A 21,053-nucleotide genomic window follows, 5' to 3' on the forward strand; every position below is an offset into this window, starting at 1 on the left:
GAGGCCAACCTAATTCACAGCCATGAAAATCACTTCACTTTTCTCATGTAATACACACGTGCAGTGAAATAGAAAATTTTGAGATGGCAGAGTCATATCCTTCTGCCACTTTCATCATGTGTTCTTGGTTCGAGACCAGCTAGCTTGTGGGGCCCCGAGTTGAACCTGTTATTTGGCTGAGCACTGAAACCGCTTGCGGTGGAAAACCACTGAACAGTTCAAATACTGGCACCGGCACCGACAGCCGGTGCCGTTCTGTGTGGTGTTTGCATATTCTCCCCTAGTTCGTGTAGATTTCTTCTGGGTATGCCAGTTTCCTCCCACAGTCCAAAGACATGCATGTTAGGTTGATCGGTCACTCTAAATTGCTCGTAGGTGTGAATGTGTGTGTGAGTGTGTGTTGGCCATACGCTGGACTGGTGACCTGTCTACTGTATGTTGTACCCCGCCTTCGCCCGATGATCCTGGGATTGGCTTCAGTCCCTCCATGACCCTGATTAATGGGATAAAGTGGAAGATAATGGATGGATTGATGATGTGAATATCCTTTAAGTCTTATAACACATTTTTAAATAATGCAAAAGATTGTTTATTATCGCTTTCAAAGAAATTACAGAAAATATCAAGATGTCATTTTTTTGTGAATATTGTACAACGCTAGTTGCAACACATTAACTTTTCTTTGGCACTTTTCCTGCAGAGCGAGAGCTCGCCAGGGTGCGGACACCCTTTGTGTGGAGGGTGTCGACAGAAATCCTCACACAGCTCCTTGAAGCCCTTGTAAATGACGGTGTCTTTAATGATTTGGAAAAAGAGTTGATACTGGAGGGGAACCAAGTCAGAGCAGATAAGGCTCGCTGCTTCATTGACACAGTGAGAAAAAAAGGGGACAAAGCCAGCAGGATAATGATCGGACATCTTCAGAACATAGATGAACTCCTCTTCTCTGAGTTACACTTATACGCTTATCCATCTGCTCAGCAAGGTGAGGCCATGTTTCTCTGTAAGAATGGTCTCTGCAGTTTGTTTGAGATGTAACAGTGTGAAACCTCAGAATTCATTGTAAGAATTTCTGCAAGAACTTTATTCTATGGTGTAAACTTGAATTTGTGGAAGTTCAGCTCACAAAGAAATTAAACATTTTCAAAGGACATTAATTTTGAAGGTCATCATAAATCTTTGAAACTCTAATAGCAGAACAAAGCCATCATATGTACAAAGAACTGCTGGACAAAAAAAACCCATAAAATAGCCAAAAATGAAATTTAAAGTAAGTAAGTAAAAATGTATTTATATAGCACCTTTCTAGATAAAATCACGAAGTGCTTTACAACAGTGATACACAATAAAACACACAAACCACTAGTTAAAAGCGTCATCTTCTCACCATCTTCTTCAACGTCTTAACAGATGCTACAATATATTCTTTATTAATGAAGGTAAGAACAAGTCAATTCTTCATTTTATATATAAGCCCTTCATAAATCCTGTGCACCAGTATATTTACCGATATAAGCAAAGAAAAAACATAAAAAAAAGGAAATCCCTTTTTGACACAACACCGGAAACCTAAAAATTCCGTTGTCACCATGTTTTGTGTACATACAGCGCTGGTACTGCGTCCCCTTCATACGCTGTGGCATCACTGAGACCTCTCTTTGGCACCGAGGGGGACAGCACACACACCCCGGACCTCAATTCGTCCTTCAGTGACTTTTGACACAGCCCACAGTGAGTTTTGTTGCAAAAAAGTTGGCAACAGTGCCGGCCGCCGGTCACCAGATTACGCACAAATATCCGGGCCAGCATAGATGAAAATAGGCCAAATCCATCATCGTTTTCTGCAGTTTATTGCATACGGTTTCCATTTTTGGAACAATGCTTCCACTTCTTGTTGAATTTATCTCCAGCGGCTTTGGCTGCTTTCCACGCCTGCTGCGCCGCACTCGCAGCTTGTTCCTGTCTGATATAATCAGTAGAGTCATTTTGTGAATCGATGATGACCTGTTTTAGAGAATTTAATGAAAAGCGTATGCTGGATGTTAACCCCCTTCCCCCCGTCGTACGCTCTGGAAAATGTCTCTGGAAAATCTCTCTGGAAAATGTCTCTGGAAAATGTTTGTTAAGCGTCCCTTGTCAAAGTCGCACTAAAACATTTTGACAGATTTTTGAGCGCAGTGTACCACATAAAATTAGTTCAAGGTCAGTAAGCAAAACAAGAATTCATACATAAGGAGAACCGGATTATAAGGCGAAAATTTTAGTATTTTAAGTGTGCCTTATAGTCCGAAAAATACTGTATCTTTCATAACTTCTTTCTCCATTTCTTTCTCCATCATAACTTCTTTAGCTCTAGCTAGCTGCTGAAATGCCAGGATCACAACTTACGACCGCTGCACTCTGGCCCACTGTAACCCCTGTGTACAGCTCTATGAATGATGCATAAATAATGTTTTTAACTGATTCATATCTTTATATGCGACAAACCCCAGTTATGGAGACTACACCAATAAGACTGGCTTTTATGCGTTATTGTTCCTGCCATTTAGACTCAGATTGGTTTGATGTTTGAAAGCACGCTGAGATGGGAAATAAAAACCTAGAGTAACAGGACTGTTTTGAAAATGTATGGAGTATCAAGTACAGACGTTTGTGTAAAATGTAGTGTGTAAAAGTAAAATTCATTCTCAAGTAAACTACAGATACCTAAAAATTCTACTTAACACAGTAAAAAAGTATTTGTATTTTCTTACCTCCTACCTCTGTATGATGGTGCAGTTAAAGTTTATAACATTTCTTCATTGTGGTGATTTAGATAAACATTTGACAAGGTTTCTTTTTTCATAGGAAATAAACCACTTCAGAAGAGACTAATGTTTTTATGTGGTTCTGGGTTTTTGTTGTTGTTTTTTTTTTTAATTCAGAGGCTCTGCCAAAGTGTCAGTCTAAACTTAAATCTGCTCTGAAGAAGAAGTTCCAGTGTGTGTTTGAGGGCATCGCTAAAGCTGGAAACCCAACGCTTCTGAATCAGATCTACACAGAGCTCTACATCACAGAGGGAGGGACTGCAGAGGTCAATGATGAACATGAGGTCAGACAGATTGAAACAACATCCAGGAAACCAGACAGACCAGAAACAACAATCAGACAAGAAGACATTTTAAAAGACTTGCCTGGAAGAGATGAACCAATCAGAACAGTGCTGACAAAGGGAGTGGCTGGCATTGGGAAAACAGTCCTAACACAGAAGTTCACTCTGGACTGGGCTGAAGCCAGTGCCAACAAGGACCTTGAGCAGGACATTGATCTCACATTTCCATTCACTTTCAGAGAGCTGAATGTGCTGAAAGAGGAAAAGTTCAGCTTGGTGGAACTTGTTCATCACTTCTTTCCTGAAACCAAAGAAGCAGGAATCTGCAGCTTTGAAGACTTCCAGGTTGTGTTCATCTTTGATGGTCTGGATGAGTGTCGACTTCCTCTGGACTTCCACAAAACTACAATCCTAACTGACCCTAGAGAGTCCACCTCAGTGGATGTGCTGCTGACAAACCTCATCAGGGGGAACCTGCTTCCCTCTGCTCGTCTCTGGATAACCACACGACCTGCAGCAGCCAATCAGATCCCTCCTCAGTGTGTTGACATGGTGACAGAGATCAGAGGGTTCACTGACCCACAGAAGGAGGAGTACTTCAGGAAGAGATTCAAAGATGCGGAGCAGGCCAGCAGGATCATCTCCCACATCAAGACATCACGAAGCCTCCACATCATGTGCCACATCCCAGTCTTCTGCTGGATCACTGCTACAGTTCTGGAGGATGTGCTGAAAACCAGAGAGGAAGGAGAGCTGCCCAAGACCCTGACTGAGATGTACATCCACTTCCTGGTGGTTCAGGCCAAAGTGAAGAATGTAAAGTATGATGGTGGAATTGAGACAGATCCACACTGGAGTCCAGAGAGCAGGAAGATGATTGAGTCTCTGGGAAAACTGGCTTTTGATCAGCTGCAGAAAGGAAACCTGATCTTTTATGAATCAGACCTGACAGAGTGTGGCATCGATATCAGAGCAGCCTCAGTGTACTCAGGAGTGTTCACACAGATCTTTAAAGAGGAGAGAGGGCTGTACCAGGACAAGATGTTCTGCTTCATCCATCTGAGTGTTCAGGAGTTTCTGGCTGCTCTTCATGTCCATCTGACCTTCATCAACTCTGGAGTCAATCTGTTGGAAGACCAAAAGAGAACCTCCAAGAACTCTGAAACAAGAAAATCTGCAAAGAAATATTTCTATCAGAGTGCTGTGGACAAGGCCTTACAGAGTCCAAATGGACACCTGGACTTGTTCCTCCGCTTCCTCCTAGGTCTTTCACTGCAGCCCAATCAGAGTCTCCTACGAGGTCTGCTGACACAGACAGGAAGTAGCTCACAGACCAATCAGGAAACAGTCCAGTACATCAAGGAGAAGCTCAGTGAGAATCTGTCTGCAGAGAAAAGCATCAATCTGTTCCACTGTATGAATGAACTGAATGATCGTTCTCTAGTGGAGGAGATCCAACAGTTCCTGAGTTCAGGAAGTCTCTCCACAGATAAACTGTCTCCTGCTCAGTGGTCAGCTCTGGTCTTTATCTTACTGTCATCAGAAAAAGATCTGGATGTGTTTGACCTGAAGAAATACTCTGCTTCAGAGGAGGCTCTACTGAGGCTGCTGCCAGTGATCAAAGCCTCCAACAAAGCTCTGTAAGTAAATGCTTTATTTTCACATAAACAGTCTAATGGGTGCTGGTCCCTTCAAAAACTTAAAAGTTGAATCAACCTTTAGGTGATGCTAGAGTCATTTTGTGCCATTTCTTTCTTAATATATTTTCAAGCCATTCTGGTTGTGCTGAATGATGCTCAAAATGGCCAGAGGACATTCATTTTTTTTTTTTTATTTGAATTGTCATCTCAGATTGTTAAATTATCCCGAAATAGCTAAGCTATGCAAAACTGATACGTTTAATCCTAGAGACAAAAAAAAAATCACCCATTGAAAATCTCAATTTTGATCCCACATTTATCTTCACATCAACAAATCCATTCCTTTATGTTAAGAGTTCATTTTGGACTACTGACTTTCAATACTTTATTTTTATATTCCTCCACCAGATGGCACAATTTTTTTTTTTTTTACCATTCAAATGTGTACGTGATGTCCACTTTCAAGACTTTTCTCTTAGAAGGCCACATTTTGTATTACAAACCCAATTCTGTGCAGCCGTGGTTTTGTGTATGAGCAGTAGTGTGGGAGTACTCATTTTGTAGATGGATTTACAGCACACACAAGACTCTTGAAATTATCATGCACTCTGATGTAATGGTAAATGGACTAGCTCTTATATAGCGCTTTTCTACTCAGTCTGAGCTTATACAACACATTTGCATGCACACCCATTCATACAAGCGCTTCCATGATTAATTAAGCTAAGTACTTTTATTATCTAACATTCACATGCATTCACACTCCGACAGTTGTGTCAGAGAGTATCTTGCCCAAGGATACATTGGCATGTATCGAACCGCCGCCAGGAATCGAACCGCTGACCTTCCGATCAATAGGTGACCCGCTCTACCTACTGAGCGGGTCATTCACCTCCGAAGACTCTGAGGCTGACAAGGAGGAGGCCAGAGAGGTTGAAACAGAGCAACTAGAGTCCAACTCTGACTCATTTGAAGATGAGAACAGATGGGAGATGGATGAAGCAGTGTTGAGATAAATTTTAACCCAGACCTTCTTTCTGTGAGGCAACAGTCATAACTACTGCACCACTGTACTTACAAAACTTGCAATATTCACAACAACATGGCATACTGATGATAAGTTGACTACTGAAACTGGAAGGACATGGCATAAGTGGACACAAGGTAAGAATTGGAATTGTTGGAATGCTACTACACAAGTAATCCCAGTGAAAGGTGTTACATGAAAAAGAACTGGCATCTGTGGATTCTTCAACATCCAACATTCAGATTGACACAACTAGTAGTTCAGCGTTCCAAAATTGAAAAGAAGCAATAGCACTCACACAACTAAACACTGAGGAGGTACAACACAAATGTTATGGTGGGGGGGCAGGATGACAGGTCGGCGGGGGCGGTATCATCATCATCATCACATTCCAAAATTGGTTAGTAAGTCCCAATAACAACTGGTACATTGAATACCAGGGCAGCTAACCTGAAAAATAAGATCATGGCTAAGTTGGAAATTAGGACCCCCCGAGGCCAATGACCAAGACTACATGAAGTACATTCTGAAAATCAACTACTACATGCGAAGGCCCCGCGGCAGACCCAGGACACGCTGGAGAGATTATATCTCTCGGCTGGCCTGGGAACGTCTTGGGGTCCCCCCGGATGAGCTAGAGGAGGTGGCTGGGGAGAGGGAAGCATGGGCTTCTCTGCTTAGGCTCCTGTCCCCGCGACCCGGATAAGCGGAAGAAAATGGATGGATGGATGGACATGCGAATGCAGCACTACAGACTACTTCAACCATTAGAAGTACAGCAAGCTGTCCATACCTGAGGCATTAGAAACTGCCAAGCAAAGACTTGCAGCCTTGGCTAACTGCTTGAAGGAGTATACCAGAGACATAGCAACCAGGAGAATAAGCCAGATGTTCTCCACTGAAGCATCCAATTTGAGAACAGCACTCCCACCAAGGCTGGAGATGAACAATACTGGAATAGCATATGGGAAAAGGATGCAATACACAACATCAATGCTCAGTTGCTAATAGATCTGAGAGCAGACCACAGCAACCTCCCTGAACAGACTCCAGTAACATCACAGTACCAGACATCCAAGAATGAATCTCAACATTCACTGGGGACAACTACAAGTACCTTGGAATCCCACAGACAAATGGGAACCTGCAGAGAGTAAGGATAGTCCTGAAGAGTCAGCTGAGTGGGAAGAATAGTAAACACCTATGCCTTGCCAGTTATCAGATAGGGGGATAATAAGCTGGCCAATGGAGCAGATAGAAGCCACTGACATCGACAAGAAAGTTCCTTCCTATGCATGGAGGGTTTCACTCCAAATCCAGTGTATGCTAAGCAGACAGAAGTAAGACAAGGACTAGTGAGTGTAAGAACCACTATTGTTTGATAGCTCTAATGTGCGGTTCTCTGTAACAGTAAGGATTCAGGTGATATCCCCTCGGGGTGCCGGTAAGGAGCACAAACAGGATGCCAATAGAGATTTCAGGCTCTTTAATGATGAACAGAGGAAAGCAGGCCTACGTAGATCGAGGGGATCTGTGGAGGGGTATTTGTGTGTGTGTGTGGTTCTACAAAGGAAAGAATAAACAGATCAGAAATTCCTACAAACTACCTCACTACACTAATCAAAATGTTCGCTCATAACATTACATCCACCCTGGATAACTAACTCAATATAACAGTAGCTTAACATTCATAACTCTTACAATTAACAGAAGTAGCTAGCATTAGCATTAGCATGTACTACTAAACAACCTTAATAGTAACCAACAACAGATAGTGTCACACATTAACCAAACATAGCGTAACTACAGTGGCAAACCTATAACAGTCGGCTATGCCATTCCAATCAGGTTAAACTTACATTCGTCAGTTACGCACACAACTTCTGCTGCTTGCTGCTTAAGATGGCTGGCTCCGTGTCTGACTGACTAAAGCATTACGCAACTCTCCCGTAAAGCATGCACTTCACTACCTTCACCCTAGATGTCTCTCTACACCTACACTTACTGCCTTCCCAACAACTATCCTCGATGAAAAAACAAAGATCCATAAGTACATCAGGAAGATGACCACAAAGAAACATGTGCTTAGTGCAGTAATCGGAACTCTCAGCTAAGTGACCCTGAAACAGGGAGAATGGCTCCACTGGATTCCAGCAAGGACATACGAGATCTCTGTCCATGTCCATGCACTTTTTGGTCATTCATTTTTTGTTTTCAGACTTTAAACAGACTTTAAAAACCTTTTTTTAATTCATTTTCATGTCATACTCCAAATTCATACAATGTAAAACGAATTATATTTATTTTTCCCTTTAAAATTCGCAAAGAATAGGAAATATAAAAATGGCCCGTCTTTTAATTTTTCTCAAACTTGAAGTTTAACAACGTTGTAAAGGCAACTCAAGGTAAATACAAAGTGTTCACTTTTATTTGACACTTGTTCTTGTCAGTTTCTGGTTTTCAGAGCTGTTGTGATGACACATTCTGAAGCAACTGTAGACATCGCAAGAAGGGTTGTGTCTTCTACAGCAATCTAGAAATAGAAATCCCTTTATTTGTCCCACAGTGGGGAAATTTCAGTGTAGTAGCGGCAAGCTATTGTACAGAGACACGATACTATAAACACAATAAGAAAACACAATAAGAAAGTATGAAAAGATAAAAATAAATAAGAAAATACAAATACAGGATATACAAATAAAACTGTATACACTATGTACAGTATGGACTATGTAGAGATTGTGATCAGTATAGACAATATAGACAGTATAGACAATGTGACCAATCAAATGTCAGTAGTGTAGATGCGTACATAGCAAAACACTCTTATGTCTGGGAGCAGTGCTGGTTAAAAAGTCTCACTGCTGCAGGCAGGAAGGACCTGCAATAGCGCTCTCTCAAACATTTGGGGTGCAACAGTCTGTCACTGATGGAGCTCCTGAAGGCTGTCACAGTTCCATACATGGGGTGGGAGTCATTTGACAGCATACAGAGTACAACCTTCTTGTCATCCTCCTCTCCGTCACCACCTCCACAGTGTCCAGGGAGCAGCCCAGGACAGAACTGGCCTTCTTGATGAGCCTATCCAATCTCTTCCTGTCAGCAGCAGTCATTCTGCTCCCCCAACACACCACACTGTAAAAAAGGGCTGATGCCACCACAGAGTCATAAAATGTTTTCAGGAGTGCCCCCTGCACTCCAAAGGACCTCAGTCTCCTGAGCAGGGAGAGTCTGCTCTGACCTTTCTTATAAAGTGCAGTGGTGTTGTCTGACCAGTCCAGTTTATTGTTTAGATGAACACCCAGATACTTATAGGATGTGACCCTATCAATGTCCATACCTAGGATGTTCACCGGTGTGGGGGGAGTGCACTTGTGCCTGTGGAAATCCACCACCAGCTCTTTGGTTTTGCTTGCATTGATTATGAGGTGGTTCCTTTGACACCAGACTGAGAATCTCCGTATCAGCTCTCTGTATTTCTCGTCATCCTCATCTTGTATTAGACCGACAATCACAGAGTCATCTGAAAACTTCTGCAGATGGCAAGTGGGTGAATTATAGGAGAAGTCTGCAGTGTATAATGTAAAGAGGAATGGGGCTAGAACTGTTCCCTGTGGGGCCCCTGTGCTGCGGACAGCTGTGTCACAAACACAGCCACGTGACCTCACACACTGCAGTTACTTTGCATTGCTATGGAGAAGAAAGGGGGGTTCTCCAAAAAGAGCATCTGGAGATTTTACACAGAAAATGGTGAACAGGTGGAGCCTAAGAGACAAGCGTTTGCTGTTCAAAAAATAAGGTAGTGCTCCATCTTTTTGTAACTTACAGTGGTCAATGGGGAGAAAAAAAAAAGCATATTTCTGGTTTGAGAAAAATGAAAAGACGGGCCAGTTTTTTGCCGCCTATTCTTTCTGAATTGGTCCTTTGATTTCAAAAGGAAAAAAAAAATACAATTTGTTTTACATTATATGGATTTTAATTGTGAAATGAAAATTTTAAAAAACATCATTTTTTTTGTTTTTCAGTATCTGTTTTTAAAATGAGTAATGAATGACCCAAAAGTACACAGGCCTGTCCAGAAGAGCGCAGTCATAGGAACAGCTAAAATACTGTGCAGGACTTTCAAGCTCCCACGCCTCTGGCAGAGGACCTGATCGTGGAAGACAAAGACCGCCTACAGGTCAAGATGAGAATTTTTGATATAATAATAATAATAATAATAACATGATAGACAGATAGATACTTTATTGATCCCACAAGGGAAATTATTGTGTTAACGATACAAGCTGCAGTAACTAAACATCAACGTGAGAGTGCCAACGATGAGTGCAAAACTATACATATACAGGTGCTGGTCATAAAATTAGAATATCATGAAAAAGTTGATTTATTTCAGTAATTCCATTCAAAAAGTCAAACTTGTATATTATACTAATTCATTACAGAATGAATCATCCTAATGAATCTACCTAAAAAAGAAATTATTTCCATCCTATATAATCCACATATCCTCTGGTGCCAGTCATTCAGGGGTGTGACTTTCATGCTTAACCATTTCTTTGTGATAGCTTTTTGGGCCACTAAACTTAAAATACCAAATAAACATTTAGACTCTTAGTCCATGTCCACTGAGTATAGAAATCCAAATAAAAACTCATCCCACTTAAAAGGTAGATTTTTAGACTTGTATCTTCAATCAAAATCATTCTGCTATAAAGAAGTCACTGCCAATGAATTTTTGCTTCGTTGTATTTATTCAGGAAAAATATAACAATTTCTTTGCTGTCCCTTTTCTGGTGCTTTTTTCCTTTTAATTGCTTTTCTGGAGTTTGACAGAAATAAACAGACAGAGCTCACCCACATGGCACCACTGCTAAGTCATAGAATATATTAAAATCTAAAGTCATTCTTCAATCAATATATTATGCGTGAGGTAACTTATATTTCAACCTTTGACTATTCTCAATATTACATTGTTTTTCCTTATGTTAGCACTGACCATAGACAAACAATAAAAAACTAGCATTTGCTCACTAGCTTGTTAGCTAACAGTGTAAAAAAACAGCTCAGTGTGCTCTAAAATCATCAAAAGCTCAAAGTTTTCCTGCCATTAGTTCTTCTGTCTGTTGTCAACTCATTTTTTAAATCCTCAACCTTTAGATGTCTTTTAAACATCCCCAACTTCTCACAAAACATTTTTTCTTACATCTCTGCTCCTTTGCTTGACATTGTATTATAATATTATAAAAAAGAAGGAACCTGATTGGCTCACTCGTGAACATTTCAAGTGCCTATTGGTTCACAGATAGAACCTTATAATACTAAGTTAAAGCTTGATTTTGCAGATGGAACCTTTTTGCTTTGTGAATAAAATGGCCAAAGTTGTATATAATTGAAAAAAAATCTTGTACATATTGTTCAGTGGTCAGAGAATAAGAATATGACAATAAGTCAATTTCATCAAAAATGTCACATAGAACCTTATAATTCTAAGGGGACGATATTGTGGATGTGTTGTCAGGAAGAGGACAGATTTAGGAAGTACAGAGCAGGCATTACAATTGAAACACAGCATTTTTTTTAATGCAGCTGACTCACAGTGACGTAGAAATCTCAGACATCTGCCCACTAAGTTAGCTTTGAATCTCTTTACAGGTGCTGGTCATAAAATTAAAAATATCATGAAAAAGTTGATTTATTTCAGTAATTACATTCAAAAAGTCAAACTTATATATTATATTCATTCATTACACACAGACTAATATATTTCAAATGTTTGTTTCTTTTAATTTTGACGAGTATAACTGACAACTAAAGAAAACCCCAAATTCAGTATCTCAGAAAATTAGAATATTACTTCAGACCAATACAAAAAAAGGATTTTTAGAAATGTTGGCCAACTGAAAAGTATGAACATGAAAAGTATGAACATGTACTGCACTCAATACTTAGCTGGAGCTCCTTTTGCCTGGATTACTGCAGCAATGCGGCGTGGCATGGAGTCGATCAGTCTGTGGCACTGCTCAGGTGTTATGAGAGTCCAGGTTGCTCTGATAGTGGCCTTTAGCTCTTCTGAATTGTTGGATCTGGCGTAAAACATCTTCCTCTTCACAATACCACATAGATTTTCTATGGCATTAATGTCAGGTGAGTTTGCTGGCCAGTTAAGAACAGGAATTGTTGCATCCTAATTTTGGGGGTCTCCATGTTCCTTGTGGCCAAAAATTCATATGTGCAGTATTCATTTATTTTATCCAAGGGTGCGGATACTTTGTTTTGAGTGCTGCTTTCAGAGACACAATTTTAATTTAAAGAAAAAGACAAAGTGGTTTGTGGCAGGCAGTCCACTACATTTTAAAATTATGCAGTCTATAAATTATTTGTAACACTGGTGATAGAATCTCATGTAATTGGTGTGCTTATTTATTTATTCATTGGGTTAGGGTTATTCAGACCGAACATTAATGCTCTGTTAACTCTCTCCTGCCTGTCAGGATTCGCAGTTTTTGCACTTATAAATAAATAAATACTGCCGTATTCGGCAAATACCAGAAATCACTTTCTGGCAGCCGATCACTTTTTGACACAACACTGGCGTGTCAGCAGCACGGGATTATTCCCATAGTTGTCAGACTCAAATCTCTGGGTCCCTCCCCTAAAGTAGCTTTTCACTAAGTCAACACCTTTAATGTTTTGAACAGAGCTTCACATATTTCTGCCATATTTCTTTAGAGCAGACTGCACACCCACATACATCATTGTTGCGCAATCCCACTCCTCTCTGTTGTATAAATGTGTCATTCACTGACAGAACTCAGCAATAATCAATTCATATTTACATTTTGGATTTTATTTTTGTTTACAAACTTTAGCAGTGCCTAAATAATCGTTTCATGCTTTCATGTTAATTAGTCAGTGTGTACATCCTCTTCTTTACTGGCAGCAAGCAAATATTTATATCAGTGTTTTACAGAAAGGTTCAACATCATGATTCTGTTAGAATCATAGAACTACTGAGCAAATATAATATACTATACTGCAGAGCCCCAGGATACTCAGCTGGGTGCGCAGCTGTCTCCTCCAATGACTGGGACTGCTGAGCCTCAGGATACTCAAAAGACTCAGGATACTCGAAGGTGCACAGCTGTCTCCTCTGACGACTGGGGCTGCTTTGCAGGCTGGGGTTACTGACCCAACCTGCACGAATCATAGGTGGTTAGGTAGGTGACTCAGGCGTTAGGTGAGTTTTAGGTGGAGGTACAGGTGACGGAAAAGAGGCTGATGCTGAAGCTAAAGACTCTGAAGCTGAAGTGGCTGCTGAACTGTCTGCAGGCTCTGAAGCTGCTGAAGACACTGAAGCCAAAGGCACTGAAACGGAGACTGAAGCTAAAGACAGAAGTTTAAGTGGTTGAGGTTGAAGTGACTCTGATGCTGAAGGCTCTAAAGCTGAAGTGGCTGTGGCAGAAGCGCAAGACTCTGAACCTGGAGTGGCTGAAGCTGACAGTGAACCTGAAGGCTGGAATTGGGTGCTCCTCACCCAAGGAGCAGGTGCAGAGGCAGGCCTGTCCTCGGTCACCCCCACCCGTGAAAATGGAGTGAGTGCTGAAGCAGGCCAGTCCTTGGCCGTCCCCACCCATGGAACTGAAACGGGTGTCGGGTGCCTCACAGGAGTATTGCTCTCAGTCTCCAGTGTCCAGAATTTCAAAAGCTCAGTTTCATCATAACTAAACATGGTACACCCAAACTTGACACATAGTGAGACTGGCACACAGAGAGAATCTAAACATAACTAACCGGAACCCAACTACAACACACAGGCTGACATAACATAAGGAAGCAACTAAACAGGGAAGACAGGAGGGATAACAGAGACACCAGCACACAAGAACATGGGGAGACAGACACACAGAGGAGCACAGACACTGGAGCACAAAGACACAGGAAGACAAGGACACAGGAAAACTAGAATAAAATACAAGTGACTAACCAAAAACACAATAAAAAACTACAACAAGCCAAGAAGGCAAATTATAAACAAATATGTAAATAAATATGTATCACAGTGTCAGTGTGCTGGAAAATCTTGAAAATGGACCTTTAAAATGCTTAAAAGTGCTACTGTAAGCCCCGGACAGGCTCTGGTATATCCAGAATTAAACTGTCAGGCTTTTAACCCGAACTAAGGTCTGGCAATATTCTTTTTTTTTTTTCTTCAGACTGAGCAGCTGTAACCTCTCAGAGAGAAGCTGTGAAGATCTGCTGTCAGTTCTCAGCTCCCAGTCCTGTAGTCTAAGAGAGCTGGACCTGAGTACTAACAACCTGAAGGATTCAGGAGTGAAGAAGCTGTCTGAAGCAGTGGAGAGTCCACACTGTAAATTGAATACTCTCAGGTCTGGTCAGATGATATTCTGTTTTCTTAATCAATGGAAAAAATTAAACAATTAAAAATGTTAGCAAACAAAGCTAGACTTTATCTATTTATTGTTGTTTATTAGTATTTTTAAATATGTCTAACCTGTTCAACATAATACAATAAATTTTCATTAAAATATAGGATTAATTATTGCATCTTGATTACTCTTTAGCAAAGGTGTTTGCTTTATTCTCCATGTTTTTATTTTCAGACTGAGTGTCTATAACCTCCCTGAGAGAAGCTGTGAAGCTCTGTCCTCAGTTCTCAGCTCCCAGTTCTCTAGTCTGAGGGAACTGGACCTGAATATCAATAACCTGCAGGATTCAGGAATGAAGCTTCTTTCTGCTGGACTGCAGAATCTAAACTGTAACCTGAATTCTCTGAGGTCAGATCAAGTGATAGTATGTTTAGCAATAATTAACCAATTAAATATTTTACCCAATAAAGGTCAAGTTTAGCCATGTGTTTTTATATCTTAGCAAGGAATTAGGATTACCAGAAAAAAAGGTAAAATATTGCTAAATGTACTAACTTCTCACTGCACCTTGGTTGCATTTTAACACCAGTATTTGTTTTTTTTCTGTTATTTTTCAGACTGAGTCACTGTAACATGTCAGAGAGAAGCTGTAAAGCTTTGTCCTCAGTTCTCAACTCTCAGTTCCCTAGTCTGAGAGAGCTGGACCTGAATAATACTGACCTGCAGAATTCCGGAGTGAAACTTCTGTCTGTAGCACTGGAGAATCCAAACTGGAAACTGGAAACTCTCAGGTCAGTTCTCCAGAATTTCCACCAATGATCATGTTTAATTTGATATTTATGATGGCACAAACACCTAACCTTTATAGAATTGTCAAGTTTATAGAACTTGGGTCGATTATTACATTCTGACTTATTTTCATAGTCATCTTTTTGCCTATGTTTTTTAAAAAAGAAAATGACTTCATGCATTGTCAGGGTTTCTGTATCCACAACATACCAATTTCCTTTGACACTGGTTAGAAAAGTCCAGATAACATGTTTAGGTGTCTGTTTGGCATTATTGAAAATTATAATGTATTTAATAATATCTTATTTCCATATTTTAAACTAAAATTCCACAAAATTTGATAGAAATGTCTTAATGTGAAGCTAAATTAAATTGAATGGGTGGAAATGGAAATGGATAGATGTTATTGTATCTGACAAACAGGAAATCATTGATCATGGATGGATTGTTGTTTTGTGTTTCTGCAGGCTGTCAGGGTGTCTGATCTCAGAGGAAGGCTGTACTTCTCTGGCCTCAGCTCTGAGCTCCAACCGCTCCCATCTGAGAGAGCTGGACCTGAGCTACAATCATCCAGGAGACATAGGAATGAAGCTGCTCTCGGCCGGACTGAAGGATCCACGCTGGAGACTGGACACTCTCAGGTATGGAGAGAATGCCTAATAGAGGAGGGAGAACTGGAAACATTTCCTGCGTCCTTCACTCAGTTCCTGTTTATTTCATGCACATGTGACATGAACAATCACACATGCACAAACATTTTCCTTTACTCCCAACAAAAACATTAGCCTGGTTTAATATGAGATATTTATGTCAGGGGTCTTCCAAGGAGAACTTCTCCAAGAAAAATAATGATAACTGCTCATCATTTATTTACCATTTAGATATGTAGATGACTGTATGTCTCATGGTGTGTTAATTTCCAGGAACATCTCTGATCCAGATTCATATCAGATTAATCTCTGTATAGGGACAGGACAAGCACATATTTAGCCTAGCTAAGAACAAAAACTGGAAGCAGGGGAAAGTGCTAGCCTAGTTGATTAAAAGAGGAAACGTAAATTTTTAGTAAAATTTAGTACAGGGATACTCAAGTCCAGGCCTCGAGGGCTCATGTCCTACAGGTTTTAGATGTGTCACTGCTTCAACACACCTGAGTCAAGTATAGAAGTCATTAGCAGGACTCTGGAGAACTTGACTGCATACTGACGAGATAATTCAGCCATTTGATTCAGGTGTGTTGGATCAGGGACACATCTAAAACCTGCAGGACAATGGCCCTCGAGACCTGGACTTGAGCATCCCTGGTTTAATGATTGGAAGTGTGGTAGTACCTGTCAACCACAAGAAAATATTTTCTGTACATCTGAAAGCAAGCAAGCTTGTAGAAATTTATTTATTTATTCATTTGTATCAATGTTAGGTTTTGCAGAGCATTTTCTTATCTCTAACCTAACCTATCACTCCATCTCTATGCAAGAGGCCAAGCTTTTTCTTTTTTAGACGAAGCTCATTTCTGCTGCTTGCATCTGCAATCTCGTTCTTTTAGTCACCAAAAGCTTGTGAGGGTTCGGACAGGGATATTTCTTCACCACCAAAGACTGACGCAGTATCTACATCACTGCAGTTGCAGCCCAAATCCATCTGTCAATCTCCTGCTTTCATCTCCCCTCACTCGAGAACAAGACCCCAAGATACTTAAAATCCACTTGGGGCAGCAGTTCATCCCTGAACCAGAGTGAGTACCACCTGATGAAGCCAACAGAACCATGTACTCCACAAAAAGCAGGGATAGATTCTGCCATCACCAAGGTGGAAGCCTTCCGCCACTCGGCTATGCCTGGAAATTTTGTCCATAAAATTATTAACACAATTGGTGACAAAGGGCAGACCTGGCAGAGTCCTACACCCACAGGAAATAAGTCCGACTTATTGCCGGGTATTCAGTTCAATTCAATTTTATTTGTATAGTGCAAAAACACAACAACTAGTTGCCTCAAGGCACTTTGTATTGCTTTGTAAAGATCCTACAATAATACAGAGAAAACCCAACAGTCAGTTTCTATGCCATATGTATGATTAGTGGGTGGGCTCCTTTACTTTTTCAGTGGAGCCAGTTGAATCTAATAGTAGATTTGAGGCTGTCATTTTCAGCATCTGTGTGGATATTAAAAATCACCCCCTATAAGTATTTTATCTGAACTGAGCACTAAATCAGATAAAAGGTCTGAGAAATCAGACAGAAACTCTGAGTAGGGACCAGGTGGAAGAGAGACAATAACAAATTAAAGCCGCAAGCGGCGATGATGGAGCCCTCGCACCTGGTGCACATCAACCCGTGGCGCACTTGGAGGTTTTTTGATTGTGATGGTCTGTAACAAGTTTCACTGATTATGGGAAAATATATCTTTTGCTCTCCATATAAACCCAATGCAATATTTAGAGGATGGTCATGGCTCCGGCGTGCAAAATAGGGCATGGGTCTGATTGATGTTTTTGGTGTACAGAATATCTGTAGCCAATTTCATACATTTCCGATAAACTAAATCTTCATATAAACCAAATGCAGTATTTAGGGTGTGGTCACGGCTGTGGTGTGCAAAATAGAGGATGGGTCTTATTGACTTTTTTGATCAGGATGATGTCAGAAATGTTGAAATAACTTTTCATGCATTTCAGAGAAAATTATTCTGTGGACTGTCTTACAAATTTTCATTTGCTGCTGTAGGGGGCGCTATTGGTTATAGGTTCAGCCTGGGTTTGTACATGAGTGATTACATTTGTAGGCTGATTGGGCAAAGCATGTGCGAACGAGTGCACAAACAATTTTGTGGCGACGGAGAAAAATGAAGGCCAACTTCAACGGCTGAGTGTGAAAAGGCCGTTGAATATTCTACAAAACCATGAATAACTTTTGATGGGCTACTTGTCTAGATGAACTGGAGCCATTTTGGTCTCACTGGGTGAAATGCCCTAGGAGGAAACGATTTAAATAGCAGGCCTGAAAATAGCAAAAATTGACACCTTCAAATGAAAATGGCTGACTTCCTGTAGGGTTTTGGGTATGGGTCCAAGAGACTTTTTTTGTAAGTCTAATGATGTTACATGAGCCTGCACAATTTCAGATATGTAGATAAAATGTAGCTCTGGGGCTACACAAAAAACATGGTATTTCATGATATTTCCAGGTCCCACTAGGTGGCGCTCTAACGTTTAGGGACTTTATGCATATCATTGGGTTCAGGGCGGGAGGCTTATCAAACCACTAAAGTTTGATGCAGATTGGGCCATGTGGCTTTGAGTTACTGCCATTTTTGTCTTCATGGTGAAACACCAAACTTGCCATCCTCCCAGGGTCACACCTTTTGGCAAAAACTCACAGTTTTGAAAACAATGTAAAGCCAACTCCTGAAGGCTTTCCAGGGGAAATTTGAGATGGTTATGCTCAACCACCTTGGAGCTGTACCTTATAGTGTCAAACATGACATTTCCTGTAGCCACTAGGTGGCGCTGCGACTATCAGTAAATATTATCATGTGTTCAGGGGTGGACTGTCATCTTCCTGTGGACGTTTGATCCAGATTGGATAATGCAGGTTTGAATGAGAGGCAATCAAAATTTCCTGGCGAATGATCAAAATTCACTGTGGTGCCACGGCCACGCCCTCTGGTGAAATTAATTACTAATTAGGATTAATTACTAAGCTGGAATGGAAGATTGTGGCTAATCTTTCTTCTGAACCTGTGCTTTGAGCATTCTGACAGTTTGAATGTGGTATGTAGGGTATGTGGACCAAGTTGTTAATGCAGTCGTACAGGGACTGAATGGCCTGTAACAATGGGCCAGACACCCCATACTCCTGCAGCACCCCCACAAGACACGCTGAGGGGAGCAGCTTTTCTAAGTCCACAAAACACATGTAGTTTGGGTGGACAAACTCTCACACAAAGTCAGATGTCCTCAGAGGATAACGAGCTGGTCCAGCCTTACAGTCTTCCAGCCTGATTGCAGGCCCTGTCTCTTTTGTCTCTCTCCTAGGATTCTGCGGCTTCCTCTTTTGTTTGCTGAGATTCTGTTTTTTTTTAATGTTTGTGAAGATGCTGGACTGTTCCTTTATCAGTGTCTAACAGTATGTGTATGACAGTTATGTAATGTCCATGTGTACATACTGACTGTGCTGGTCCCCCCCCCCTTCAGGGTGGAGCCCACTGGAGTTCAATGGTTAAGACCAGGTCTGAGGAAGTGTAAGTGTGTTTTTAATGTGATTGATGAAAACAAAGCAGCACACATTCAACCATCTTCAAACTGTCACATCACTCAGTCACATCTCTGATGTCAGGAGTCATCATCAAAGTGTCAATCAATGAACAGATGATGGATCAATAACTGCAGCTGGATTGTGTTTGTTCTCTCCATCAGATTCCTGTCAACTCACAATCGACACAAACACAGTGAACAAATGGCTCAAACTGTCTGACAACAACAGGAAGGTGACACAAGAGGGACATCACTCATATCCTGATCATCCAGACAGATTTGATGTCCATCCTCAGCTGCTGTGTAGAGATGGTTTGACTGGTCGCTGTTACTGGGAGGTCGAGTGGAGAGGATACGTTGATATATCAGTGAGTTATAGAGGAATCAGAAGGAAAGGAGACAGTTATGACTGCAGGTTTGGACGGAATGATCAGTCCTGGAAACTGAGCTGCTCAAATGATGGTCCTCATTCTGTCCTTCACAATAAGAGAGAAACATCCATCTCCTCCTCCTCCTCCTCTGTCTCTAACAGAGTAGCAGTGTATGTGGACTGTCCTGCTGGCACTCTGTCCTTCTACAGAGTCTCCTCTGACACTCTGATCCACCTCTACACCTTCAACACCACATTCACTGAACCTCTTTATCCTGGGTTTGGAGTCTGGTCTCCTGGTTCCTCAGTGTGTCTGTGCTGAGCTGAGTGTAAAGAGCGTCCTCCTGTTAGAGAAACACTCTGACTGTTGAACAGATAGTTCAGTCTGTACATGTCTGTCTCTTTCACTCACAAACACGTTTTCACATTCATGGATTCAATCAGTTGATGTTTGAAACTGTTCTCAATGATTCCTTGTAAACTTCTTCCTCTTCAGTCCTTTAAAGATGGAAGCTGTGATTATTCCAGGATCCACATGTTGTTTTTCTGTCTTTTCCTTTCTGTCAAATACTTAGAACAAGAATGTATGAAAGAGTTTGTTGAAAGCTCAGAAAAATCATCAGCTGCTGTGTTTCAGTCTAGTTGGATTCATGTGCTGCTGGTTGCTGCCTTTCTGTGAAGGTTCTGCTGTGATAGACTGCATATATGAAGCCACTGTGACATCAGCCATTGGTTTGTGGGTTCATTGCAGAGAGAGTTACTGCATCTACTGTAAGGACACACTCAGCTCTGTGCACTGAATCCAGATCCTCCTGATTACACTGATATGAACGTGACTGTCAGAGTAACAGGGATAAATGTCAGCTTCAAACACCAACACACTCAGCTCATCTGTCTCTACTCCAATAAAATCAAAAGAAGAAGAACAAAGAGAAGAGACCGAGTAAGTGTAATGTTGTGTTTGAAGCTGTTTGGATCTCTGACCCTTGGCTGAATGTCTTGGAGCTGTATGTGAGGCATTCAGGGAGCAGACAAAGTCAAACTGGAGGCTTCAAAAATGCGGAGTATAAAGTAGGACTTTTAAAATGCTTTGTTCCCATTGATATTTATCTCTGTGTCTCTAAAAACTACACCATCTTACTGTCTGTGCTCTAAGCTCCATTGGATCTTCAAGGAACGGTGCCACTGTTTCTAAAGATGTGATTGGTCAGCAGGCAGTGACTTTCCATGTGCTGATCTATTCTTTCAAACTCAGCGTGCTCCAGAGCAAGATAAGAGGGTTCTGGTCCTATTGTGTCTTCCTCAGAGCATCACTGTCAATATGATCAAATGAAGTAAATATTTATACTCCCTCAAAGCTCTGAGTCCAACATCAACAAGGTTTTTTACACTGAATCAAAACTCCTCCATCTACAGGGGTCAAAGGTCCTTTGTGTCCATTCGATCCAGTAAGACATTTATGAATACATTTGATCTGCAGTCACAAACCAGA

The 21,053-nt window shown here is 41.1% G+C and overlaps 2 protein-coding genes across 2 annotated transcripts in view; one reads left to right on the top strand and one right to left on the bottom strand.

The window, feature by feature from the left end:
* Nucleotides 1-21,053, bottom strand: part of LOC115775636 (NLR family CARD domain-containing protein 3-like) — an 866,494-nt gene that overhangs the window by 468,381 nt on the left and 377,060 nt on the right. The gene's annotated exons all lie outside the window — the stretch shown is intronic.
* LOC115775781 (NLR family CARD domain-containing protein 3-like) lies at nt 649-19,883 on the top strand. Its single transcript, XM_030723313.1, has 7 exons — nt 649-985; nt 2,925-4,731; nt 13,975-14,148; nt 14,766-14,939; nt 15,405-15,578; nt 19,132-19,178; nt 19,354-19,883. Exons 1-7 carry the CDS (start codon nt 907-909, stop codon nt 19,881-19,883), a joined length of 2,985 nt encoding a protein of 994 aa, XP_030579173.1. The 5' UTR covers nt 649-906.

The sequence above is a fragment of the Archocentrus centrarchus genome, unplaced genomic scaffold (assembly GCF_007364275.1).
Source record: "Archocentrus centrarchus isolate MPI-CPG fArcCen1 unplaced genomic scaffold, fArcCen1 scaffold_24_ctg1, whole genome shotgun sequence".
In the NCBI taxonomy this organism is placed as follows: Eukaryota; Metazoa; Chordata; class Actinopteri; order Cichliformes; family Cichlidae; genus Archocentrus; species Archocentrus centrarchus.